The sequence below is a fragment of the Apodemus sylvaticus genome, chromosome 17 (assembly GCF_947179515.1).
Source record: "Apodemus sylvaticus chromosome 17, mApoSyl1.1, whole genome shotgun sequence".
NCBI classification, from domain to species: Eukaryota; Metazoa; Chordata; class Mammalia; order Rodentia; family Muridae; genus Apodemus; species Apodemus sylvaticus.
The window spans coordinates 60,522,296-60,550,065 of NC_067488.1; the positions used below are offsets into that span (position 1 = coordinate 60,522,296).

The 27,770-nt window shown below is 38.6% G+C and overlaps 1 protein-coding gene across 1 annotated transcript; it reads left to right on the plus strand.

The window, feature by feature from the left end:
• The first annotated feature begins 660 nt into the window (after nucleotides 1-660).
• LOC127667371 (submandibular gland protein C-like) lies at nucleotides 661-26,941 on the plus strand. Its single transcript, XM_052160361.1, has 16 exons — nucleotides 661-712; nucleotides 4,481-4,603; nucleotides 5,018-5,200; nucleotides 5,571-5,633; nucleotides 7,461-7,616; nucleotides 8,538-8,624; nucleotides 10,713-10,799; nucleotides 11,565-11,735; nucleotides 12,670-12,756; nucleotides 14,797-14,883; nucleotides 15,654-15,824; nucleotides 21,833-22,003; nucleotides 25,003-25,125; nucleotides 25,916-26,074; nucleotides 26,527-26,694; nucleotides 26,784-26,941. The coding sequence occupies exons 1-16, from the start codon at nucleotides 661-663 to the stop codon at nucleotides 26,939-26,941; spliced, it is 2,046 nt and encodes a 681-aa protein (XP_052016321.1).
• The last annotated feature ends 829 nt before the right edge of the window (nucleotides 26,942-27,770 follow it).

The window sequence follows — 27,770 nt, forward strand, 5'->3', positions numbered from 1 at the left end:
CTATCTGATGGTGAAGTGCACCATCATGGTGGAAAAGATGTGTAATTAAAATATAAGGAATTTTTCAATAATAAAGTTAGGGTTGTGACAAGGATACATTCCTGTATTGTAGTATGTCTATACCTAGATAATATCTACACATATATCTCTAAAGAACTAACTATTTCATATTAGTAAGCAAAGGTAAAGGGCTCTTTGTTTCAAGGTAAGTCAATGTTTAAAATACATTTAATTGTCAAAAGAAGGAAATTTTAATACATCTTAATATTTGAGTTCCTTGAAGCATTAAGGCATCTGTGATGATTGACAGGCTGCTGATCAAGGCTTGTCATCAGCATATTTGAGGTTTAATCCTCAGGCTTTTAGTTCCTGGCTTTGCTATTTGCACAGGGTGGCAAGAAGACATATTCTGTGGTTGGCATAAACTGGTCTTGGACCAAGGCAGAAGATGTCAGAGAAATTGGATACTAACATGATGTGCAGTAGATTGCCTTTGCCTTGCTGCAATGTTTACCTGGGCTGTCACCACCAGGCTTGTCACTCCAACTGCTGAGCAGAGGCAGTGTTGAGATGGCCTATAAATATGCAGGCTAGAGTTGCCACGGTGGGCCTGCGTCTCCGGCATGAACAGTCTCTACGCTTAGGTCCCAGATCATCACCATGAAGCTGATACTTCTGTACCTGGCTGTGGTGCTCTGCACCGTTTGCAAAGGTAAAGAAATTGAGCTTTTTTAATTTAGTGAATGTGTGTAAACTTAATGTCTAGTGTTCTCCACTTCTTCCTTGTGCCACAAAGTAGGATAGTATGCAGGCATACCAAGTTTCTATTACAGCAAATGTTACTTATGCATTCAGAGGTGATCTCGGAGGTGTGTGCGTGTGTGTGTGTGTGTGTGTGTGTGTGTGTGTGTGTATCTGTGTGTGTGTGTGTGTGTGTTACCCTTAAGTTTCATTGCTCATTCTCATCACAGTTTATGTGTTGGCAACCATGTTTTCAGCTTTCATTCCCATTAAGTCTAGAGTGCTAACACTGACAGTTGTTGTATTTGCAAATCACATCACTTCTAAAAGGGTCAGTCTGTCACTCAAACACAATTTCACAGGGAAAGCATTTAGGGAACTAACCAATTTCTTGGATATTTAAAAAAAAAACAGACTTAGTAAAAGCATTCTGGTTAATTTAAAGACTGAGAAAAATAAAGAAAATATAACAAGCAATAGTTTGATAGTCAACCAAAATAAAATTTATATGGTTTCACCAGTCACGACTTTACAGAAACAAGAAAAAATTTAAAAGTCCTGGATAAACAGAAAAGAATTAGTTATAACTAAAGTTATACACATATAACCATAAAACTATATACATATAAATATATATGTAACCATGTAATCTATAATAAACTATAGATCTGATGATGTGTGCATATATTTCTCATAAGTTTTTTTTTTAGTTTCTTCATTCTCACTAAAATAAAATAGATTAGGTCATTTTTATTCTCATTTGTAACTAATTCGTTACTAAGAAAATATTAGGGAAAATAAAATCAGGTAAAATTTAGATTGAGAACTTTTAGGTCAAGGCTGATATGGAAAAAAGAAGTAGTTTATTGACCAATATTAACTGGTGAGATTTGTTGGCCTCTGCATTTTCAAGACTGTGTTGCTCTGGAGTAGTGTGACTTTAGGTATAATAGGCCAATGTTTCCCCTAATCACAAGAGGGAGTTTTATTCAATAAGAAAGCTCCAAGATAATAAATTAGTATTGGAATATTAGCTATCACATATAAAGAAGGGTTTTCCATAGTAAATTTTAAGGAAGAGTTGAAGTAAAAGTATTTTATTGTCTTTAAACACACTATGCTATTTTTGTTCTTATGTTTTTAAAAAAGGAAGGACTGTTTTTCAGTACACCAAAAGGTCAGTATCTCTGAAAAATCAGTCTTTAATTTGTGAGACTACCTGCACAAGAAAACAGAAAACACCCTCTTGGGTTTGCCCTGATGCCGCCTGCCTCCTCCTTTATCCATACCCCTCACGCCCGATCCGAACTCTTCAGGACAGTTTGTTCTGGGATTTCAGTGTTTTCCTAAAGCCAAAGAAACACCTGTGGCAAAGGGACGGCAGGTGCTCTGCTTGCACTGAGCACCAACGTGAGCACACCTCTCTTTTTCTAGAGACGGTTTCTGAAGGTCTCACCAGCTTTGGAGTGGTAGCTCTTCCTTCTCGCTGCTGGAATTTAATACAGTTTCTGTACTGTGGAAGGGCAGCATCTGCTGTGCGCTCCTAAGTGCCCTTTTTACTGCTTACAGATACTCAGATAGCAATGTCACTGACCCAGGCTACTTAAGCTAGTCTGTCTGGCAGGACATGCACATCTCAGATGAGACTGTGAGGGTTTTAGCTAATAGACAAGTCAAAGAAGCAAGAATTCACATATGGGACTTATGACATCTCCATGTGCCTAAAGGGGAGCCAGGGACAAATTCTTAACTGCAAACTACATTTCTGATAGTTCATAATTGTCAGTAATTTACATGACACAGAAAGTGATAGTGCTTAAGTTTTTTTAAACAACATTTATATTGTATTAGAATCACATCTGTAAGCCATTTCTTCCTGGCCTTTGGCTGAATAAGCTTGATTGTATTTTCAGGTGTCAATCAGTAAAAATTGTATCAGAACACATGAGGGAAGTTTTCTGTTTAATTGGACTGTTTTGCTGTTTGTCTTAATATATGCCTGTCGATAGGTTGGAGAGAAGTCTGTTCACTTTGAGTCCCATGTTTTCCAGAAATAGTCCCAATTTCCAGAACTTTGGTTATATCAGATCATAAGCCTAGAATTTTTGTTGGAAAAACATAGCCAATTTGGGCTTAGAAAATTATATTTATTAGTAAAATAGAGGCTTGTGGTCTTTGGTGGATATGGATTTAGTGTTGGATGAATTAACGGAAAAGATTTCTAATTTGTCTGTTTAGAATTAAAGAACCACACTATTGTCCAAAGAAAGCAGAAATATAAATATCATGTGCTGAGGGGCCTTGTGTCTGGAAGAAAGAGATGCCATCTTTGATCTATTGTGGTCTTTGGGAAAAACATTTAAGCAGTGCTTATTTGTTTGTTTTTATTGTTTTGTCTCTCAGACTAGAAAGCTTTTGAGTTCTGTTTCTCTGTGACAGTTACAAAGCTAATGATTGGGTTTTTTATTATTCTCAAGGCGGTCTTCTTCAGGGACGAAAGGAAAGCTAAAAGAAGGGAAATTTGCAGAAGGGTAGCTACATAGATTTTTTTTTTGGATATTCAAACTATTTTTATTGGATATTTCATTTATTTACATTTCCTGATTCCCACCCACAGAAATCCCCTATCCCATCCCCTTCCCCCTGCTTCTATGAGGGTGCTCCTCTACCCACCCACCCACTCCTGCCTCCTCCCACACATCCCCCAACACTGGGGCATCAATCCTTCACAGGACCAAGGGCCTCTTCTCCCAGTGATGCCTGACATCCTCTGCTACATATATGGCTGGAGCCATGGGTCCCTCCATGTGTACTACTTGGTTGGTGGTTTAGACCCTGGGAGCTCTGGTTGGTTGATATTATTGTTCTTCCTATGGGGTTGCAAACCCCTTCAGCCCCTTCAGTCCTTTAACTCCTCCATTGGGTACCCCTTGCTCAGTTCAATGGTTGGCTGTGAGCATCCACCTGTATATATGTCAGGCTCTGGCAGAGCCTCTCAGGAGACAGCTATATCAGGCTCCTGTCAGCATACACACTTCTTGGCATCCACAATAGTGTCTGCATTTGATGACTGTATATGGGTTGGATCCCCAGGTAGGGCAGTCTCTGGATAGCCTTTCCTTTAGTCTCTGCTCCACACTTTGTCTCTGCATATGCTCCCATGAGTATTTTGTTATCCCTTCTAAGAAGGACCAAAGGACCCACTTTGGTCTTCCTTCCTGAGCTTCATGTGGTCTGTGAATTGTATCTTGGGTATTCCAAGCTTCTGGGCTAATATCCACTTATCAGTGAGTGCTTACCCTGCATCTTCTTTTGGGATTAGGTTAGCTCACTCAGGATATTTTCTAGTTTCATACATTTGCCTAAGAATTTCATAGATTCTTAACTTTGGAAATCAAAGGCCGTGAGGGAAGCAAGGGTTAATAAAATTCTGTGACTCTGAGCATTTTTTGAGATGGAGTCATTGGCCTTAGAAGATGTGGATGTTGGCCTGAACCAGTAAAACATCAGGAAGCTTGACAAAGCTCTGGAGAGGCATATCTGTCACTAGACCAAGAATGCTGGATGGAGGTTATTGATGCAAAACAAACAGCATGCATGTCCTCATTTATCTATTCAATCATTGTTTATCGATTCTCCAAACATTCAATTTTCTATATTTTTCTCTTCATTTTTATTAAAGGGGAAAAGTCAAGATGTGTTCGTCCTCTCATAACAATATTATTGTTGTTTCAAACAGCTGCAGTTCGCAGAAAGCAACTTGGCATCCATGGTGCCACAGTCACTGGATTGAGATTGTTGGCATCTGGTAAAAACATTCCGAATGCCAAGAGTTCTGGTGAGAGCCAAAATGACAATGGAGGTAACTGTAGTCATTACGTCTGGTCACTGTTGCTTTCCAATGAAGACTTAGACTTGAATTATTTAAATTAATTAACATATGAAAAAGTCTTTTTTTCAAATTCTACATAAGCAATGAATCATCAGATAGCCACTTTTAATAATATCTTATTTGTTTGTTTATTTTGTTACTTTCGATGGGAGCTGCTGGTTTGTAGCTCAAAAAGGTGAAGAAAGGTTTTGCTCTTGGCTTTGGAATTTGTAGCCGGAATTCTTTTGTTGTCAATGCTTTTACTAGAAAAATACTTAGTCAGTTAATTTGTTGTGGAGGATATGCTTTTGGTGATTTAGATACTGTTTTCTAATATTTGTGCATAAAGTATTGGAATTCAGAACTGTTTCCTTATCTTCTATGACATTTTTTTATACTCTGCAGGTAAAAGTAACTTGGAAAATGAGCTTAATTTTGGTATTGGTGGCTCTACACAAATGCAGTCTAGTTTAGAAACTTCTGGTGCACACAGTCTTCCAAGAAGTGGAACTTATCTGAATCCGAACATTCTCCTCAATGCTGCTATGTCTGCACTTAGTGAAATTAAATCTCTGTCCAGCTTAGGAGGTATTCTACCAGGTCTCAGCTCCTGGGAGTTCCCAAGGAGTTTCAAATATCTTTTTATATTATGTGGGAGTAACATTTTAATTTAATGTGAATAGGAAGATTGGGGACTTTAATTTTAGATTTCTTTATTTCTTTTATTTTGCTTTTATATTGGGAGGTAACACTTGGTACTCTATTCTTGGTAAAAGTGGAGGAAGAAGGCTGGAGTTAAAAGTTGACCTCGTTATTAACGAGTTTAGTGATGATAGGATTAATAACGCTGAAGAATAAAGTAAAAGTGCTGTAGGTGCTTCTATTCCCTTTGAATTTACATTTATTGGAGTCTTGAGGTCTGCATGTGACAATGCTTCACATGATATATTTTCTGCAGGAAGTATCCAGGCTGGTATCAAAGTAGGAGCTAAAACCAGTGGACGTGGTGGCAGTGTGTCAGGTAGGCTGCTTAAGATATGTGGGTGAACTTTGAATGGAAGAAGTGGTGAAAAACATGGATGGACAGATGGGATTTGGTGCAGAGCATTTAGTGAAAGGAATGGAAGGGCAAGAATTGACTGGACAGGAGTCTACTAGAACTGGACCTATGAGACACAGGGATGATGCTATTTCTGAGACCTCTACTAAGGTAGATCCTTCTGATGGTTTAAAATTCATTATTTTGTAACTTGCATTTTCATGTACCATCAAAGGGAAAGAATAGTTAGTACATGTTTTTCAATGGAGACAAACATAGAGGATGTTTTGGTTGCATTGTACAGACTTTGATGGAAAGTTGAGAATAATTTTGGGCTCAGAAGGAGGGATGTTGGCAGTGGATCAAGTAGTTTACCTAAGCAGTATGAACCAGTAAGGCTTAGATCCATTCAGTATTTTACAGCATTGTGTTTTGCTAAAAGTGAAACATTCCAAGTTTTATGATATGGCTATTGCTAAAAGAAGAGTAGAGACAAGGGCGAACTTGCAAATCTTGTTACATTTTGTCCTCTGAATATAGCCTGTGCTCGAAGTTCTATAGGTATCTGCATTCAGGGCAAGTGTGGGTAATAGGTATGGTCTCACCTAAGATCATTTGAAACTTAAATACTGTTGCATATGGTCTAGGGACTAAATTAATCTCTTTGATTTTCCTTGGAGAGACCACACTGATCTTCTCTTTTGAAGGAAAGGAAAGAAACAGGGATAGATCTTATAGTTTTCCTGGCAGAGGCCACTGTGTTGTTTTGGGTAAGAAGAAACAAGGACAGATTTAGTTTAGATGCTGAACTTTCTGTAAAGTTAGTGTTTTTGAGAAAAAAAGACACATTGTCTAAAAGGTGGTAGCTTATGTAGTATCATATGGTCAGGGTGATTTTTAATTTGTCAGGATACAGAGTTAAATATTTTAATCTAGGTTCTGATGAAAATAATTTTCCCTTCTATAGCTGATATCCATATAGCATGAAAAATGAAAACATTGCTAATAAATTATTTGAGAAGACTATTTCAAAGACCAAGAATCAATGCCAGTGGCTCAGGTAGTCTAGTATTAGTGTGTGGAGGTCAAATCTGAATTATGTTTCACTTGCAAACCTTTGTTATATGAGCAGTTGTGTTACTCACCTTTTGCAAAGCTTAGGTGCCTTGTCAGAGGATGACTAAAATGAAGGGCAGAGATAGGGTGAGTTGTGGATCTGGGTCAACATTCTTTTCTAACAATGATCTTAGTGAACATGCAAGAAGAATCCTCTGACAATGAAGAGCCTGGGTGTGTTTCATGTCAGATAATTCATAATCATGTGTTATGATCACCTATGCATAAAATAGTCTGTCAACAAACCTTCTACTAGTTTGACTGAACCATGAGTGGAAAAAGGGATTATGTCCGGAGCATATACAAAACAGAAATTTGGGGACAGTACCAAGGACAAGACCTGAAATCTTAGGGAACTACAATACAATAACTCTCAGTAATGAGGCTAGGGCATACACACTGTGTGCTCCTGAGGATTTGAAACAGATTCCACTCTCATTGTCTTTATCTTGGATTTTCATTTTTCATCAAAGAGAGAATTTGTTTCCCTGGTATTGCCATTAGAGAGGGTCAGAATGGATATAGTGTCTTTGTATAGAGCTTGGAGAACTGGACCAGACAATTCTAAGAGCTCGTGATAACCCATGATTTCTAGAAATCACACCATGAACAAACTTGAGCCCCACACAGTGCAGATCTGAAGACTGATGCGTATTCATCTTATCCTTATGCTTATGAATTTACCTTTACCAGGAACCACAAGTGGAAACATTCCACCAAATGAACTCTCTACAGACTCAGGAAATGGTCCACCAATCAAGGGTCAAAATGTAGCTGCTTCTGGAACACAGGAGCTGAATGCAGACAGTAGCAGTTCACCTACAGGCTCTGCAACCTCCAGTGAAGGAGGTATCCTGGCCTGCATTCCTTTGCATGGATATCCTGCCTGTAACATTTAAAATCCCTTTGGAGGAAACATGTGCTCTCATTGTGTGGTTGTGTTTGTGTTAGAGAATGAAAACAAGGTTGAAATGAAATTCAGATTTAAACTTTGAATCACTTTGGTTTAGTGTGGATTAATCAGTAATATTAAATTGAATGATCTCCATAATTCAGTTACAGTGCTTAGAGTGTTGATGTTTCTCTCCACAGACCCAAATATTTGAGGTGATGTTATTGAAATTTGACTGTCTTAGATTGTCAATCCTGAGCTTCCTCAGGGTGCATGAGTTAGATGAAGAGAGAGACAAGAGGACAGGACAGTATAGCACTGGAAGAAGGAGAGATGCCTGCAGAGGATCAGACAATCTGCCTCAGCAGTGTGAACCAGTGAGATGGACATGCAGCTAGTTTAGGTCATCATGTTTCTCTGAATGGGACAGAATTCAGAGTATTTCACTTGGTCATTGCCAAAGGAAGGGCAGAGCTAAATTTGAACTTTAAATTTCTGTTTGAAGTCCTTGCTGTGACTAATAATGAGAAAAGGACCTTGGGATCTATGATCAGTTCAGCTGTTGACAATAAGTGTAGTCTTACCTAGGACCTTTTGAATTCTAATTGTTACTGATAAGGTGTAATGGCTAAATTTACCTCATTAAGACTTCCCATGGAGAGACCACAATGTTCAGTTTGAGTGCTAAGAAGTAAAGAAGGGTGGATTTTGTTTAGATGTTCTTCTTTGTATCAAGTCAGTTTTTGTGGGAACATAGAAAATTTATGGAATTATGTATTATCACATGGTCTGGTGATGACTTTCAAGTGGTCTCAATACAAAGTATGAATATTGAACATCTGTACCATATTCTAATGAAATCCCTTTCCCTCCTACAGCTGACAAACATAGTGACCATTCAAGGAACCCTTTGATGAACATTTTGGAAAAAGTATCAGAAAGTACAAGAGACACTGTCGCCTCAGGTAGTGACTTGTCAGTGTGTGGTAGTTAAGCCTGAATTGTTCTGAGGTTCCAAACTCTTGTTTGTTGGCAGCTGAATAGTATCTTGTTGTAAATGTAGGTGTTTTGTTCGAAGGCTATTAAGAACAAGGGAAGACATCTGATATGTCATGAATCTGGGTTCAACTCTGCTGACATTGATCACAGTGCAAGTGAAAGAATATTTCTTTGGGCAATGGAGATTGTGATTGTATTTCCTGTTAGATATGTTATGGCCATTTATTTCTGATCATGTTTGCAAAATACAGTCTGTCAAAAACCTCCTGATATTCAGGCTGAAGTTTGAGTGGAAGAAGGCATTCATCTTGAGGGTTTACAAACCAGAGCTGTATGATCAGGAGAAAGGGACAGTCCTCAAGTCTTCTGGAAGTGGACAATGAGTGTCAATGCTGATACTGTAGCATCCCCCTCTCTATTAACTGGACTTTTCTGAGAATTGTCAATGGGTTCAAAATTCCTATCCTTTTCCTCCTCCTCCTCCTCCTCCTCCCTCCTCCTCCTCCTCCTCCTCCTCCTCCTCCTCCTCCTCCTCCTCCTCCTTCTCTTCCTCCTCCTCCTCTTCCTCCTCCTCCTCTTCCTCCTCCTCCTCTTCCTCTTCTTCCTTCTTTTCTTCCTCCTTTTCCTTTTCCTCTTCCTTCTCCTCTTTCTGTCCTTCCTCCTCTTCCTTCTCCTCCTCCTTCTCCTCTTTCTCTTCCTCCACTTTCTCCTCCTGTTTCTTCTCCTATTCCTCTTTGACTCCTCTTCCCTTCTCCTCTTCTCTCTTCCTCTTTTTCCTCTTCTTTTACTTCTCATTTTCTTGATTTATTTTTCTCAGATTTTCATTCCTGTAAAGTGGAAAGAGCTAGTTTTCTCCATTTTTTGCAATTAAAAAGGTGCAGAGTGGATATTTTGCTTGATTGTATCTACCAGAATGAAAGGATGCCACTTGATTCTCCAGATACTTGGCAGTCCATGATCTCTATGATTCAAGTTATGAACATACTTTTCTCCACATGGTGCAGTTTTGATGAGGATGCCTAGGCTGTCAGCCTCATGGTTATGATTTTAGCATTGTTAATTGACTCAAGAGAAAACTGTAGAATGCATCTTTCATATGAAGTCTCCACAGTCAGGAGACTCTGGGACATTCCAGGGTCAACAAGCAGCTGGATCTGGTGGCATTAACTAGATTAAAATGATCAGCAGTCAGTCTACTATCTGGATCCTCCAATTGTGGAAAGAAGAGAGTCACATACTGCCCTGCCTTCTAGTCAGTGCAAGTCCTGCTTTCAGCATGCACTTTGATTTTCAATTCGTTGAAGAAATGGTTGTTCTCATCAGCTGGTTCCGAATGTGTTAGAGGATGACAGAACAGTTGACATTACATTCAAATTTAGATTTTGAATCACATTGATTTTGTGATTATGAATTTGTAAACTTAAATTGAATGGCTCTGTTAATTCAGGTATAGCCCTCATAATGTTGAATCCTCCCTTCCTCATACCAGAGTATGTTTATTGATTTGTACTGAAACTTTTCTGTCTTAAAATATTCAGTCCTAAAATATGCAAATTGCAAACCTAAGTTGAAGAGAGTGACAAAAAATAAGTCAAATAGGATTTTAAAAAGGAGAGATCCCTGCAAGGCATCAGGCAGTCCGGCTCAGCAAGTGAATACCTGAGTTCTAAATTGAGTCAATATTTTGGAGCATTTATTTCTCTGAAAGCAAAAGATTTCAAGTTATTTCATTGGCCAGTGTTATTGGAAGGGCATATCTAAATTGGACCTTGAAATCTGTACTTGAAATTCATCCTCTGACAACAGCCTGTGCTAAAATGTTCCTATGTGTCCAGGGCATAGGTTCAAGAAAGGCAAAGCACCAAGGTAGCATGTAGCCTGATAGCTATACAGTTGTTCAAGTCAGTGATTATGAGAACAAAGAACCATGGCCGTGAAACTAATTGATTGTGTTGTGACAGGTGGCTAGGAGCAGAGTGCTCATTTGTTGAAAACAAAGAATGAATATTAAATGTTTGACCAATATTCTAATGATATAATTTTAACTTATTTAGCTGTCGAGAAGTTTGAAGACACAATAAAAAGGTTAGAGGCCATGTCCAAGAACCACGGACAGACAAGCACAAGTGCCAGTGTCTCAGGTAGTCAAGAGTCACTGTGGGGCAGTGAAAGCTGACCCTCCAAATCTTTGCTTTATTGGTAGCTGTCATGTTGTTTTGCTTGATTTTGTTTCCTTTAGTTTTGTGTCTTATCCCAGTTGTAGAGTCTGGGTGCCTTGGTAGAGGATTGGTAAAGTGGAAGACATTGTGGTGGTTGTCAATGTTCTGGGTCAAAGTCCACTGCTAACATTGATCTTAGTGAATATGCAAGAAGATTTCTCTGATAAGATGTCTCTTGTCAAATATTTTATGAGGAGAGGTTTTTTGATCACCTTTACCAAGTATACTCTGCTAACAACCTTGAAATAGACTGGCTGAACTGTGAGTGGAAGAAGGAATTCCATGCACAGCATTTAATGAAAGAAATTCTGTAACCCAGACTTGAATTCTTCTGTAATTGGACCCATGACTTTCAGTGATGAGGATAGGGCATATTCCTTGCACCAATCTGTGTTCTCCTCAGGGTTTGCAGCACATTTAAAACTTAGTCGCTTTATTTTGGATATACATTTTCTATTAAATATAGATAATTTATTTATCCAGTTTTGTCATTAGAGATGGTCAGAGTGGATATATAGTCTTTGTTTGTATAGACATTGGTGATTATGGACCATTTGATTTTAAGCATTCTTGATATCACTTGGTCTCCAATAATCACACCATGAACAAACTTGTCCGCACATAGAGCAGATCTGAAGACTATGTACATTCAAATCATCATTACGCTTGTGATTTTACCTTTCCCAGGAACCTCAAGAGGAAGCAGTAGCTTGAATGTACCTCCATCAAATATAATCCCCAAGGAATCAAACGATGAACCCAGATCCCAGGGTCAAAATGTAGCTGCTTCTGGAAAACTGGAGCTGAATGCAGACAGTAGCAGTTCACCTACAGGCTCTGCAACCTCCAGTGAAGGAGGTATCCTGGCCTGCATTCCTTTGCATGGATATCCTGCCTATAACATTTATTGTGTTTTAAAATTCCTGTGGAGGAAACATATGCTCTCATTGTGTGGTTGTGGATGTGTTAGAAAATGAAAGGAAAGTTGAAATGAAATTCAGATTTGAACTTTGAATCACTTTGGTTTAGTGTGGATTAATCAGTAATATTAAATTGAATGATCTCCATAATTCAGTTACAGTCCTTAGAGTGTTGATGTTTCTCTCCACAGACCCAAATATTTGAGGTGATGTTATTGAAATTTGACTGTCTTAGATTGTCAATCTTGAGCTTCCTCAGGGTACATGAGTTAGATGAAGAGAGAGACAAGAGGACAGGACAGTATAGCACTGGAAGAAGGAGAGATACCTGCAGAGGATCAGACAATCTGCCTCAGCAGTGTGAACCAGTGAGATGGACATGCAGCTAGTTTAGGTCATCATTTTTCCCTGAATGGGACAGAATTCAGAGTATTTCACTTGGTCATTGCCAAAGGAAGGGCAGAGCTAAATTTGAACTTTAAATTTCTGTTTGAAGTCCTTGCTGTGACAATAACTAATGAGAAAAGGACCTTGGGATCTGTGATCAGTTCAGCTGTTGACAATAAGTGTAGTCTTACCTAGGACCTTTTGAATTCTAATTGTTACTGATAAGGTGTAATGGCTAAATTTACCTCATTAAGACTTCCCATGGAGAGACCACAATGTTCAGTTTGGGTGCTAAGAAGTAAAGAAGGGTGGATTTTGTTTAGATGTTCTTCTTTGTACCAAGTCAGTTTTTGTGGGAACATAGAAAATTTGTGGAATTATGTATTATCACATGGTCTGGTGATGACTTTCAAGTGGTCTCAATACAAAGTATGAATATTGAACATCTGTACCATAGTCTAATGAAATCCCTTTCCCTCCTACAGCTGACAAACATAGTGACCATTCAAGGAACCCTTTGATCAACATTTTGGAAAAAGTATCAGAAAGTACAAGAGACACTGTCGCCTCAGGTAGTGACTTGTCAGTGTGTGGTAGTCAAGCCTGAATTGTTCTGAGGTTCCGAACTCTTGTTTGTTGGCAGCTGAATAGTATCTTGTTGTAAATGTAGGTGTTTTGTTCGAAGGCTATTAAGAACAAGGGAAGACATCTGCTATGTCATGAATCTGGGTTCAACTCTGCTGACATTGATCACAGTGCAAGTGAAAGAATATTTCTTTGGCAATGGAGATTGTGATTGTATTTCCTGTTAGATATGTTATGGCCATTTATTTCTGATCATGTTTGCATAATACAGTCTGTCAAAAACCTCCTGATATTCAGGCTGAAGTTTGAGTGGAAGAAGGCATTCATCTTGAGGGTTTACAAACCAGAGCTGTATGATCAGGAGAAAGGGACAGTCCTCAAGTCTTCTGGAAGTGGACAAAGAGTGTCAATGCTGATGCTGTGGCATCCCCTCTCTATTAACTGGACTTTTCTGAGAATTGTCAATGGGTTCAAAATTCCTATCCTTTTCCTCCTCCTCTTCCTCCTCCTCCTCCTCTTCCTCCTCCTCCTCCTCCTCCTCTTCCTCCTCCTCCTCTTCCTCCTCCTCCTCTTCCTCTTCTTCCTTCTTTTCTTCCTCCTTTTCCTTTTCCTCTTCCTTCTCCTCTTTCTGTCCTTCCTCCTCTTCCTTCTCCTCCTCCTTCTCCTCTTTCTCTTCCTCCACTTTCTCCTCCTGTTTCTTCTCCTATTCCTCTTTGACTCCTCTTCCTTCTCCTCTTCTCTCTTCCTCTTTTTCCTCCTTCTTTTACTTCTCATTTTCTTGATTTATTTTTCTCAGATTTTCATTCCTGTAAAGTGGAAAGAGCTAGTTTCTCCATTTTTGGCAATTGAAAAGGTGCAGAGTGGATATTTTGCTTGATTGTATCTACCAGAATGAAAGGATGCCACTTGATTCTCCAGATACTTGGCAGTCCATGATCTCTATGATTCAAGTTATGAACATACTTTTCTCCACATGGTGCAGTTTTGATGAGGATGCCTAGGCTGTCAGCCTCATGGTTATGATTTTAGCATTGTTAATTGACTCAAGAGAAAACTGTAGAATGCATCCATGAAGTCTCCACAGTCAGGAGACTCTGGGACATTCCAGGGTCAACAAGCAGCTGGATCTGGTGGCATTAACTAGATTAAAATGATCAGCAGTCAGTCTACTATCTGGATCCTCCAATTGTGGAAAGAAGAGAGTCACATACTGCCCTGCCTTCTAGTCAGTGCAAGTCCTGCTTTCAGCATGCACTTTGATTTTCGATTCGTTGAAGAAATGGTTGTACTCATCAGCTGGTTCTGAATGTGTTTTAGAGGATGACAGAACAGTTGACATTACATTCAAATTTAGATTTTGAATCACATTGATTTTGTGATTATGAATTTGTAAACTTAAATTGAATGGCTCTGTTAATTCAGGTATAGCCCTCATAATGTTGATCCTCCCTTCCTCATACCAGAGTATGTTTATTGATTTGTACTGAAACTTTTCTGTCTTAAAATATCAGTCCTAAAATATGCAAATTGCAAACCTAAGTTGAAGAGAGTGACAAAAAATAAGTCAAATAGGATTTTAAAAAGGAGAGATCCCTGCAAGGCATCAGGCAGTCCGGCTCAGCAAGTGAATACCTGAGTTCTAAATTGAGTCAATATTTTGGAGCATTTATTTCTCTGAAAGCAAAAGATTTCAAGTTATTTCATTGGCCAGTGTTATTGGAAGGGCATATCTAAATTGGACCTTGAAATCTGTACTTGAAATTCATCCTCTGACAACAGCCTGTGCTAAAATGTTCCTATGTGTCCAGGGCATAGGTTCAAGAAAGGCAAAGCACCAAGGAAGCATGTAGCCTGATAGCTATACAGTTGTTCAAGTCAGTGATTATGAGAACAAAGAACCATGGCCTTGAAACTAATTGATTGTGTTGTGACAGGTGGCTAGGAGCAGAGTGCTCATTTGTTGAAAACAAAGAATGAATATTAAATGTTTGACCAATATTCTAATGATATAATTTTAACTTATTTAGCTGTCGAGAAGTTTGAAGACACAATAAAAAGGTTAGAGGCCATGTCCAAGAACCACGGACAGACAAGCACAAGTGCCAGTGTCTCAGGTAGTCAAGAGTCACTGTGGGGCAGTGAAAGCTGACCCTCCAAATCTTTGCTTTATTGGTAGCTGTCATGTTGTTTTGCTTGATTTTGTTTCCTTTTGTTTTGTGTCTTATCCCAGTTGTAGAGTCTGGGTGCCTTGGTAGAGGATTGGTAAGACAAAGTGGAAGACATTGTGGTGGTTGTCAATGTTCTGGGTCAAAGTCCACTGCTAACATTGATCTTAGTGAATATGCAAGAAGATTTCTCTGATAAGATGTCTCTTGTCAAATATTTTATGAGGAGAGGTTTTTTGATCACCTTTACCAAGTATACTCTGCTAACAGCCTTGAAATAGACTGGCTGAACTGTGAGTGGAAGAAGGAATTCCATGCACAGCATTTAATGAAAGAAATTCTGTAACCCAGACTTGAATTCTTCTGTAATTGGACCCATGACTTTCAGTGATGAGGATAGGGCATATTCCTTGCACCAATCTGTGTTCTCCTCAGGGTTTGAAGCACATTTAAAACTTAGTCGCTTTATTTTGGATATACATTTTCTATTAAATATAGATAATTTATTTATCCAGTTTTGTCATTAGAGATGGTCAGAGTGGATATATAGTCTTTGTTTGTATAGACGTTGGTGATTATGGACCACTTGATTTTAAGCATTCTTGATATCACTTGGTCTCCAATAATCACACCATGAACAAACTTGTCCGCACATAGAGCAGATTTGAAGACTATGTACATTCAAATCATCATTATGCTTGTGATTTTACCTTTCCCAGGAACCTCAAGAGGAAGCAGTAGCTTGAATGTACCTCCATCAAATATAATCCCCAAGGAATCAAACGATGAACCCAGATCCCAGGGTCAAAATGTAGCTGCTTCTGGAAAACTGGAGCTGAATGCACACAGTAGCAGTTCACCTACAGGCTCTGCAACCTCCAGTGAAGGAGGTATCCTGGCCTGCATTCCTTTGCATGGATATCCTGCCTATAACATTTATTGTGTTTTAAAATTCCTGTGGAGGAAACATATGCTCTCATTGTGTGGTTGTGGATGTGTTAGAAAATGAAAGGAAAGTTGAAATGAAATTCAGATTTGAACTTTGAATCACTTTGGTTTAGTGTGGATTAATCAGTAATATTAAATTGAATGATCTCCATAATTCAGTTACAGTCCTTAGAGTGTTGATGTTTCTCTCCACAGACCCAAATATTTGAGGTGATGTTATTGAAATTTGACTGTCCTTAGATTGTCAGTCCTGAGCTTCCTCAGGGTACATGAGTTAGATGAAGAGAGAGACAAGAGGACAGGACAGTATAGCACTGGAAGAAGGAGAGATACCTGCAGAGGATCAGACAATTTGCCTCAGCAGTGTGAACCAATGAGATGGACATGCAGCTAGTTTAGGTTATCATGTTTCTCTGAATGGGACAGAATTCAGAGTATTTCACTTGGTCATTGCCAAAAGAAGGGCAGAGCTTCCTTCTCTTCTTCATCTTTCTCTTCTTTCTCCTTTTCCTTTTCCTCTTCCTTCTCCTCTTTCTGTTCTTCCTCCTCTTCCTTCTCCTCCTCCTTCTTCTCCTCTCCTTTCTCCTCATTCTTCTCCTCTTTCTCTTCCTCCTCTTTCTCCTCCTGTTTCTTCTCCTCCTATTCCTCTTTGACTCCTCTTCCTTCTCTTTCTCTCTTCCTCTTTTTCCTCCTTCTTTTACTTCTCCTTTTCTTGATTTATTTTTCTCAGATTTTCATTCCTATAAAATGGAGAGAGCTAGTTTCTCCATTTATGCAATTAAAAAGGTGCAGAGTGGATATTTTGCTTGATTGTATCTACCATAATGAAAGGATGTCGCTTGATTCTCCAGATACTTGGCAGTCCATGATCTCTATGATTCAAGTTATGAACATACTTGAACTCCACATGGTGCAGTTTTGATGAGGATACCTAGGCTGTCAGCCTCATGGTTATGATTTTAGCATTGTTAATTGACTCAAGAGAAAACTGTAGAATGCATCCAAGGAGTCTCCACAGTCAGGAGACTCTGGGACATTCCAGGGTCAACAAGCAGCTGGATCTGGTGACAATAACTAGATTAAAGTGATCGGCAGTCAATCTACTATCTGGATCCTCCAATGGTGGAAACAAGAGGGTCACATTCTGACCTGCCTTCTAGTGAGGGCACGTCCTGCTTTTAGCATGCCCTATGATTTTCATTTACTTGTTGAAGATATGGTTGTACTCATCAGCTTGTTCTGAATGTGTTAGAGAATGATAGAACAGCTGACATTACATTCAAATTTAGATTTTGAATCCCAATGGTTTGGTGATGATGAATTTGTAAACTTACATTGTTCTGTCAATTCAGGTATAGACTTCAGGATGTTGATCCTCCCTTTCTCAGACAACAGTGTGTGTATTCATCATTATCGAAACCTTACTGTCTTAAAATATCAACCCTGAAATATGTCTATGTGCAAACCTAAGTTAGAGAGTGACAAAGGAACAGGTCAAATAGGATTATAAAAAGGAGAGATTCCTGCAGGCCATCAGTCTGAGCAAGTGAACACCTGAGTTCTATATTGAGTCAATATTTTAGAGCATTCACTTTTCTAAAAGTGAAAGATTTCAAGTTATTTAATTGGCTGGTGTTATTGGAATGGCAGAGCTAAATTGGACCTTGAAATCTGTACTTGAAAGTCATCCTCTGACAATAGCCTGTGCTAACATATTCTTGGTAATCTATACTAAGATTACCAGGGTAATCAGGGCATTGGTTCAAGAAAGGCAAAGAACCAAGGTAGTATGTAGCTTGAAAGCTGTTGTTTTTGAGAACCAAGAACCATGGCTTAAAAGGCTGTAGATTATCTTGTGGCAGATGATTAGCAGCAGATTGTTTAATTTGATGAAAACAAAGAATGAATATTACATGTTTGATCAAAAATTTGATGATATCATTTAACTTCTACAGATCTCACCCCTTTTGAAGAGAAAATATTATCCTTCCTAAAAGAAATAGAGAACAGATTTGGACAGAAAATCTCTGATGCCGGTCACTCAGGTAGTCAAGTATCAGTATGTGACAATGAAAACTGATCCTCCAAACTTTTGCTTTATTGGCACCTGTCCTGTTTCATTTCATCTTGCTTTTTGTTTGTTTGTTTCTTTTTTGTTTTTTTTACTTTGCATCTTATCCAAGTTGTACAGTCTGTGGGCTGTGGTATATGATTGCTAACATGCAGGACAGTTATAGTTGGTCAAAGCAAATTGTTAACATTGATCTTAGTGAACATGGAAGATTTTGTGACAAGATAAAACCTGGATGTTTCCTGTCAAATATTTTATGAGGATAGTTTTTTCACTCACTTTTGACAAGTATAGTCTGCCAGCACCCTTCTAATAATCAGGTTGAACTATGAGTGGAAAAAGGGACTGTGTGCAGAGCATTAAATGGAAAGACTTTTGTGACCCAAACTGATGAGCAACTTGAACTCTTTTGGAACTGGACCCATGTCTTCGGTGATGATTCTAGGGCATACCCACTGCACTGTGCTGTGTCCTCCCGAGGATTTGAAACAGATTCAGAACTCATTGTCTTTGCCTTGGATTTTCAGTTTCTATCAAACTGAGAGAATTCGTTTCCCCAGTTCTGCCATTAGAGAGGGTCAGAGAGGATATAATGTTTTTGTATAGATTTTTATGACTTGGACCATGTGATTCTAAGTGCTGTTAATAACCCATCATGTGGCCAGATAGTGGTGGCGCACACCTGTAATCCCAGCACTCTGGGAGGCAGAGGCAAGCAGATTTCTGAGTTCATGGACAACCGGGTCTACAGAGTGAGTACCAGGACAGCCAGGGCTATACAGAGAAACCCTGTCTCGAAAAAACCAAATCCGAAAAAACAAAAAACAAAAAAACAAAAACAAAAACAAAAAACAAAAAACAAAAAACAAAAAAACCCATCATGTTCAGTAAACACAGAATGAACAAACCTGTCCCTACATAGTGGTTATCTTAAGACTGTTGCACAGTCAAATCATCATTATGCTTATGATATTACCTTTGCCAAGTGATTCAAGTGGAATCAGTAGGCTGAGTTTGCATCCAGCTCAAGGACTCATCACAGAGTCAAGAGATGACCTCATACCCCAGGGTCAACAAACAATTGTACCTGGTAGAAGTGACCAGAAAGTAGATAGTCAAAGTCCGTCTGCAGGGTCTAAACCACTGAGGAAGGAAACATGTGTGGCTCAGGTTTCCTGATCAGCACTCCTTTCCGTGGACATCCTGCCTATAACATTAAAATGTATTTTGTTCTCATTTCCTATGGAGGAAACACATTCTATCGTTGGAAAGTCTTGGCCCCTTTTCAGAGAACTATTAGAGTGAAAAGAATAGTTGTGATATGTCATGCATCTCTTTTGAATTATTTGCTAACATTGACATTAGTGAACATCACAGATATCTGTGGCAATGGAGATCATAGTAGTAGTGGTAGTAGTTGTTGTTCTTCTTTAGATATTTTATGATCCTACATTTTTGATCATGTTTCCATAATTCAGTTTGTCAAAAAATTCTGATAATGTGGCTGAAATATGAATGGTAAAAGGCATTTTGTGTAGAGCATTTACAGAATGGATTTTTCTGGTTAGAAGAGATATTCCTGGAGTTGTCTGGAACTTTATCCATGAGTCTTATGATGACACTATGTCATACCCTCTCTAGCTATTTGAATCCTTGTCAATAGGTTCAATCTTTCTCCTCCTTCACTTCTTCGTTCTCTTCCTCATTCTCTACCTCCTCCTTCTTATTCTTCTCAGAATTTCATTTCCTATAAAAGGTAGAAAACTAGTTTCTACAGTTTTTCCATTTAAAAAAGCATCAGAGGATGCTTTAGTTTTGTTTGGGTAGACCTTAATGAAAATTGACCATAGGGTTCCCATTGTTCTTGCTAGCCCATGATCTCCAGTAATCACATTATGAGAATGCTTTTACCCACAGAGTTCGGTTCTGTTCATATAGATGCTCATGCAGTCATCCTTACAGCTGTAACTTATGTTTGTCAAGTGACTCAAGTGAAACCATAGGTTGCTACATCAGATGGAGTGTCCACTGAGTAAGGAGATCCTGTGATATCTAGGGTAAACAATCAGCCTGATCTGGTGGGAATCACCAGATTGAAGAGATTAGGTCTCATTCCACAGGAACTGGAACCTACAATGATGGAAAAATCAGTGACTTGTGTATCTCAACCTCCATTCTATTCCATGAATGTCCTGCTTTTAGGATGTACTTTTATTTTAAATTCCCTGTTTAGGAAACACTTGTTCTCATCAACTGGGACTGTTTGTATTACAGAATGACAGAAAAGTTAAAATTCCATTCCAATTTGAATTTTCCATAACATTGATTTGGTGATGATGAATTTGTAAACATAAATTAAATGATTAACTCGCGCATAGACTTCCGAATGTTGATCCTTCCTTATTTAGATCACAGTATGTGGTTTGATCGTTTTTCAAACTTTACTGTTTTAAAATATGAATCCTGAAATAAGTTAATGCGCAAACCCAAATTGAAGAGAATGACAAAGGTACAGGTCAAATAAGATTATAAAAGGGAGAGATTCCTGCAGGCCATCAGGCCATCAGCCTAAGCAAGTGGACACCTGAGTTCTAAACTGAGTCAATATTTTAGAGCATTCATTTCTCTGAAAGTAAAAGATTCCAAGTTCTTTAATTGGTCATTGTTATTGGAAGGGCAGAGCTAAATTGGACTTTGAAATTTGTAGTTGAAATTCATCCTCTGAAATATGCTGTGCTAAAATATTCTTGGGAATCTATACTCAGGGCATAGGTTCAAAAAGGCAAAGAACCAAGGTAGTCTGGAGCTTGAAAACTGTTTTTTTTTGTTTGTTTGTTTGGTTGGTTTTGTTTTGTTTTTGTCAAGTCAGTGTTATTGGTGAGAACAAAGAACCACGGCCTTGAAGGTAGTAGATTGTGTTGTTGTGACAGGTGGTTAGGAGCAGATTGTTTATTTGTTGAATGAATAGTAAATGTCTGGTAACATTTTACCTTCTCTAGCTATCAAGCCTTCTCAAGATGGAATGAAAGTATTGTTAACGGGTTTAGCGGAAGAAGTTGGAAACACTAATGCCAGAGTTTCAGGTAGTCAAGAGTCACTGTGTGACAGTGAAAGCTGATTGTCCAGATCCCTGCTTTATTGGCAGCTGTCATGTTTTGTTTGCTTTGTTTGATTTAGTTTAGTTTGGCTTGTTTGTTTTGTTTTGTTTTTCCAGTTGTAGAGTCTAATGTTTTGGTAGAGGATTGGTAAAGTGCAGCATAGTATTGTGGTTCGTCAATGGTCTGGGTCAAAGCTCATTGCTTACCTTGATCTTAGAGAATATGGAAGAATATTTCTCTGAGAAGGTAAAACCTGGATGTTTTTTGTCAGATAGTTCATGAGGAGGTGTCTTTTGATCACCTTTGCCAAATACAGTCTGCCAACAACTCTGTAATAGTCTGGCTAACTGTGAGTGGAAGAAGGAATTCCTTGCACAGCATTTAATGAAAAGAATTTTGTGACCTGGACTGATGAGAGATTTGAATTCTTTTGGAACTGGACCCATGACTTTCAGGGATGGGGTTTAGTGCATACACCCTGGGCTGTGTCCTCCTGAGCATTTGAAAGAGATTCAAAACTCGTTGTCTTTAACTTGGAGTTTCCTTTTCTATAAATTACAGAGAATTAGTTTCTCCAGTTTTGCCATTAGAGAGGGTCAGAGTGGTTATATTGTCTTTGTTTGTATAGACCTTGATGCATTGGACCATTTGGTTTTAAGCATTCTTGACACCACATGGTCTCCAATAATCACACCATGAACAAACTTGTTCCCACATAGAGCAGATCTGAAGACCATGTACATTCAAATCATGATTATGCTTGTGATTTTACCTTTCCCAGGAACCTCAAGTGTAAGCAGTAGAATGAATGTGCCTCCATCAAGTAGACTTCCCATGGAGTCAAATGATGATCCCACAGCCCATAGTAAAGATGTAGCTGCTTCTGGAACACAGGAGCTGGATGCAAACAGTAGCAGTTCATCTACAGGCTCTGCAACCTCCAGTGAAGGAGGTATCCTGGCCTGCATTCCTTTGCGTGGATATCCTGCCTGTAACATTTATTATGCTTTAAAATTCCTGTGAAGGAAACGTGCTCTCATTGTGTGGTTGTGGATGTGTTAGAAAATGAAAGCAAAGTTGAAATGAAATTCAGATTTGAATTTTGAATCATTTTGGTTTAGTGAGGATTAATCAGTAATCTTATATTGAATAGATCTACATAATTCAGTTATAGTCCATAGAGTGTTGATGTTTCTCTCCAGAGACCCAAACATTTGAGGTGATGTTATTGAAATGTGACTGTCTTAGATTGTCAGTCCTGAGCTTCATCAGGGTGCATGAGTTAGATGAAGAGAGAGACAAGAGGACAGGACAGTATAGCACTGGAAGAAGGAGAGATGCCTGCAGAGGATCAGACAATCTGCCTCAGCAGTGTGAACCAGTGTGATGGACATGCATGCAATAGTTTAGGTCATCATTTTTCTCTGAATGGGATGGAATTCGGTGTATTTTACTTGATCCAAAGAAAGGACAGAGCTAAATTTGAAGTTGCAATTTCTGTGTGAAATTCATGCCGGGACAATATTTAACGATAAAAGGACCTTGAGATCTGTGTTCTGGTGTTGACAATAGGTGTAGTCTCACATAGGACCTTTTGGATTCTTGTTGTTACTGATATGGGGAAATGGCTCAATTTATGCCATTCAGGCTTTCCATGGCAAAAGCACAATGTTCGATTTAGGTGATAAAAAAATAAAGAAGGCTGGATCTTGTCTAATTGATGTGCTTTTTACCAAGTCAGTTTTTATGCAAATATAGAAAATTTACGGAAAAGTGTGGGTACCTTATGTATTATCACATGGTCTGGTGTTGAGTTTCAATCTGTCTCAATACAAAGTATGAATCTTAAACTTCTGTCCTATATTTTAATGAAATTCCTTTCTTTCCTACAGCTGGCACACCTAGTGAACATTCAAGCAACAATGCTTTATTGGAAGAATCGGAAAGCATAGGTAAAAAGTAGCTGACTGTTGCCAAGTGAAGTGGCAGTGTGTGGTAGTCAAAGCTGAATTGCTCTGAGGTTCCAAACTCTTGCTTGTTAGCAGCTGAATAGTAACTACTCGTAAAATCTAGGTGCTTTGTTAGAAAACTATTAAGAACAAGTGAAGACATCTGATATGTCAGGAATCTGGGTCCAACTGTGTGCTCACACTGATCATAGGGCAAGTGAAAGAATATTTCTTTGGCAATGGAGATTGTGGTTTTGTTTCCTTTCAGATATTTTATGACCATGTATTTCTCATCATGTTTGCATAATACAGTCTGTCAAAAACCTCCTGATATTCAGGCTGAACTTTGAGAGGATGAAGGCATTCATCCTGAGGCTTTACAAAACAGAAGTGTATGATCAGGAAAAAGGGACAGTCCTCAAGTCTTCTGGAAGTGGACAATGAGTGTCAATGCTGATGCTGTGGCATCCCCTGTCTATTAACTGGCCTTTTCTGAGAATTGCCAATAGGTTCAAAATTCAACCTCTTCTTCTTTAGCCTTCTCCTACCCCTCTTCCTCCTCTTTTTTCTCTTCCTCTACCTTTCCTCCTCCTCCATATTCTCCTCTTCATGCCTTTCTCCTCTTTCTCTTCCTCCTCTTTCTCTTCTTCATTCTCCTCCTCCTCTTTCCCTACCTCCTTCTTCTCTCTTTCCTGCTCTTCTTTCTCCTGCTCCCTCTCCTTCTCCTCTTACACTTTCTCCTCCTCTTTCTTAACACTCCTCCTCCTCCATCTATTTATTTCAAATTTTCATTTCCTCTGAAAGGGAGAGAACTAGTTTATTTTCACTTTTGCAATTAAAAAAGGCTAGATTAGATATTTTGCTTGATTGTATAGACCATAATGGGCCACATGATACCCATAGCACTTGATGGCCCATGATCTCCAGGAATCAAGTTATGAACATATTTTTCTCCACACAGTGCAGTTACCATGAGGTTGCCCGGGCTGTCATCCTCATGGTTATAATTTTAACTTGCTTAGTTGACTCAAGAGAAAACTGTAGGCTGCATCTTTTAGATGGAGTCTCCACAGTCAGGAGACTCTGGGACATTCCAGGTCAACAAGCATTTAGATCTGGGGGGAATAACTAGATTAAAGTGAAAAGAAATCAGTCTATCATCTGGATCCTCCAATGGTGGAAACAAGACAGTCACATCCTCACCTGCCGTCTATTTGTGCATGTCCTGCTTTTAGCATGCACTTTAATTTTAAATTCCTGTTGAAGAAACGTTTCTTCTCATCAGCTGCTTATGTATATGTTAAGGGATGACAGGACTGTTGTTACATTTAAATTTAGATTTTGAATCACACTGGTTTGGTGATGATGAATAGGTAAACTTAAATTGCTCTGTTAATTCAGGTATAGACTTCAGAAAGTTGATCCTTCCTTTCTCAGACCACAGTGCATGTATTGATCATTATTGAAACCTTACTCTCTTAAAATATCAATCCTGAAATATGTCAATGTGCAAACCCAAATTGAAGAGAACCACAAAGGAACAGGTCAAATAGGATGATAAAATAGAGAGATCCCTGCAGGCCATCAGGCCATCAGCCTGAGCAAATGAACACCTGAGTTCTAAACTGAGTCAATATTTTAGAGCATTCACTTTTCTGAAAGTGAAAGATTTCAAGTTATTTAATTGGCCAATGTAATTGGAAGGGCAGAGCTAAACTGGACCTTGAAATATGTACTTAAAATTCATCCTCTGATAATAGCCTGGGCTAAAATATTCTTGGTAATCTATACTGAGGGCATAGGTTCAAGAAAAGCAAACTCCAAGGTCGTATGTAGCTTGAAAGCTATTGTTTTTGTCAAGTTAATGTGTGTAAGAACCAAGAACCATGGCCTAAAAGGCAGTAGATTATGTTGTGGCAGGTGATTAGCAGCAGATTGTTCAATTTGTTGAAAACAAAGAATGAATATTACATCTTTGACCAATCTGATGATATCATTTTAGCTTGTATACCTGTCAACCCTCATGAAGAGGTTATAACAGATGTCCTGAAGAATTTAGCAAGTCACATTCAACAGACACACACTGATGCCCATCATTCATGTAGTCAAATATCAGAATGTGAAAGCAAAAACTGATCCTCCAAACCCTTGCTTTATTGACAGCTGTCATGTTTTGTTTGGTTTGGTTTGCCTTGTTTTGTTTTGTTTTGTTTTTCCAGTTGTAGAGTCTAATGTTTTTGTAGAGGATTGGTAAAGTGTAGCATAGTATTGTGGTTGGTTCATGGTCTGGGTCAAAGCTCATTGCTAACCTTGATCTTAGAGAACATGGAAGAATATTTCTCTGAGAAGCTAAAACCTGGATGTTTCTTGTCAGATAGTTCATGAGGAGGTGTCTTTTGATCACCTTTGCCAAATACAATTTGCCAACAACTCTGTAGTAGTTTGGCTGGACTGTGAGTGGAAGAAGGAATTCCTTGCACAGCATTTAATGAAAAGAATTTTGTGACCTGGACTGATGAGAGATTTGAAGTCTTTTGGAACTGGACCCATGACTTTCAGGGATGGGGTTTAGGGCACTGGGGATTAGGGCTCAGGGATGGGGCTTAGCTGCACTGTGCTGTGTCCTCCTGAGCATTTGAAAGAGATTCAAAACTCATTGTCTTTAACTTGGAGTTTCCTTTTCTATGAATTGCAGAGAATTAGTTTCTCCAGTTTTGCCATTAGAGAGGCTTATACTGTCTTTGTTTGTATAGACCTTTTGATTTGATGAATTGGACCATTTGATTTTAGGTATTCTTGACACCACTTGGTCTCCAATAATCACACCATGAACAAACTTGAGCCCCACACAGTGCAGATCTAAAGACTGATGCATATTCAAATTATCCTTATGCTTATGAATTTAACTTTACCAGGAACTGCAAGTGGAAACAATATTCCACCAAATGAACTCTCTACGGACTCAGGAAATGGTTCACCAATCAAGGGTCAAAATGTAGCTGCTTCTGGAACACAGGAGCTGAATGCAGACAGTAGCAGTTCACCTACCCACTCTGCCACCTCCAGTGAAGGAGGTATCCTGGCCTGCATTCCTTTGCATGGATATCCTGCCTATAACATTTATTGTGTTTTAAAATTCCTGTGAAGGAAACATATGCTCTCATTGTGTGGTTGTGGATGTGTTAGAAAGTGAAAGGAAAGTTGAAATGAAATTCAGATTTGAACTTTGAATCTCTAAGCTTTAGAGATGAATCGTCAAGTGAGAAGTGAAAAGTAAATGCTTTGTATTTGTTGTTGTTTTGTTGCTGTAGTTGTTGTTTGTAGTCATTCTGGTTAAAATGAACTCATTTGTTCCTGGTTATGGTGGTGTAGACTTTGACGGAGAAGGCTGACACAGTTATGAGAGCCCTAATTATCCTAGGATCTCTAATAATCTAGCTGTGGTCATCCTGGTCTCCACACAGTATGTATGGAGAAGAATGCATAGCCAAGGTCATCTTTGTGATTTTCATTTTGCCTTTGTCAGGTGCCTCCAATAAAGTAAGTGGGCTAAGCTCCTCAGCTGTAGTCTCTACAGATTCAGGAGACCGTGGGAATCAGGATCATAAACAAGTACCTGGGCTTACTGGACATAAGGGGGAAGGAGAATCTCTCGGGGCTGGAAGCTTGGATATTGGAAATAAGAGCGGCTCAGGTATCTTGACCTGCATTCCATTCCTAAAATGTCCCAGTAAATATTCTCCTTCATAATTGTACTTAATCATGTTTGATTTTTTCCCCTAGGAAGCCATAATTTGTCTTCTGAGTATGGAAGTAGTATAAGAAGTAAAAATTCAGCTGATAATGATCCTGTCCAAAATGAACCTACAGGCCATGTTGTTAGTGGCAGCGTTACCTGTCCTACTGGGAACACCCTATCTGGATCTCCTTCTGTGGATTAGTTATTTAGAATCATTTCTCATTTGAAAATCATGATTTTTGAAATCTACTTTTAAAGCAACAATGAAAATAATTACCATTCATATTCATAATTTCCAATCAAGCCAGTTTCTGGAATCATAATCTATTTAGTTAGTATCAGGTAGTAGCCTTTTATCTTTTGCCGGCATGTACGGAGTCAGGGCTATTGTCTGTTTCCTTATTTGTCTTCTTTCTAAAGTGATTTGGATTCTGCAGTAGTTAGTGTCATTGTGGATATGTTTGGCTTAATCTTTATATCCTGGATGTAGAGTTGATTGGCTTGGTGATTTTTGCAGATACATTTTGGAGAAGTATAACCATGTTGATCTGTTTTTGCAATAGCATAGGAATTCTACAAATTTTTAAAATAATATTTGTGACTGATTGGTCATCCACTTTGATTCCTTTATCTCTCAAGAATTAGTAAAGAATGCCTCCTCACACCAATGTGTCCCTTAGAGCTTCTGAAATGAGCATTCAGAAAAATATTCAGCATTCATTGGAACATGATATTAGGTTTAATATCTGACTACAGTGAGAAATCTAAAAATCAAGTGATAATGTCCTTTTGTAATAACGTTGACTCTATCTCAGGATTGACTCTTAATCTGCTAAAAATGGCTTTGTCATACAGTCATAAAATTGTATTTTAGTTGGTCTTCATCTTTGGGTATAAAAATTTATAGCCATTGCATATTTTAATCTAATAAAATTGAAATTATTATCCTTTGTTGCTGATTTTATTCAATTATCATTTTATGGAAGTAGTCAAGAGACTGAGTTTTGCCTTCCCTACTTGTTGAAAAGAGG

Bases quoted from the DNA above. Each gene is read 5' to 3' on its own strand.
- LOC127667371 (XM_052160361.1), top strand. From the start codon at position 661: ATGAAGCTGATACTTCTGTACCTGGCTGTGGTGCTCTGCACCGTTTGC. The intron at 4,604-5,017 runs GTAACTGTAGTC...TATACTCTGCAG, and splicing joins GAGCCAAAATGACAATGGAG to GTAAAAGTAACTTGGAAAAT. The intron at 5,634-7,460 runs GTAGGCTGCTTA...TACCTTTACCAG, and splicing joins ACGTGGTGGCAGTGTGTCAG to GAACCACAAGTGGAAACATT.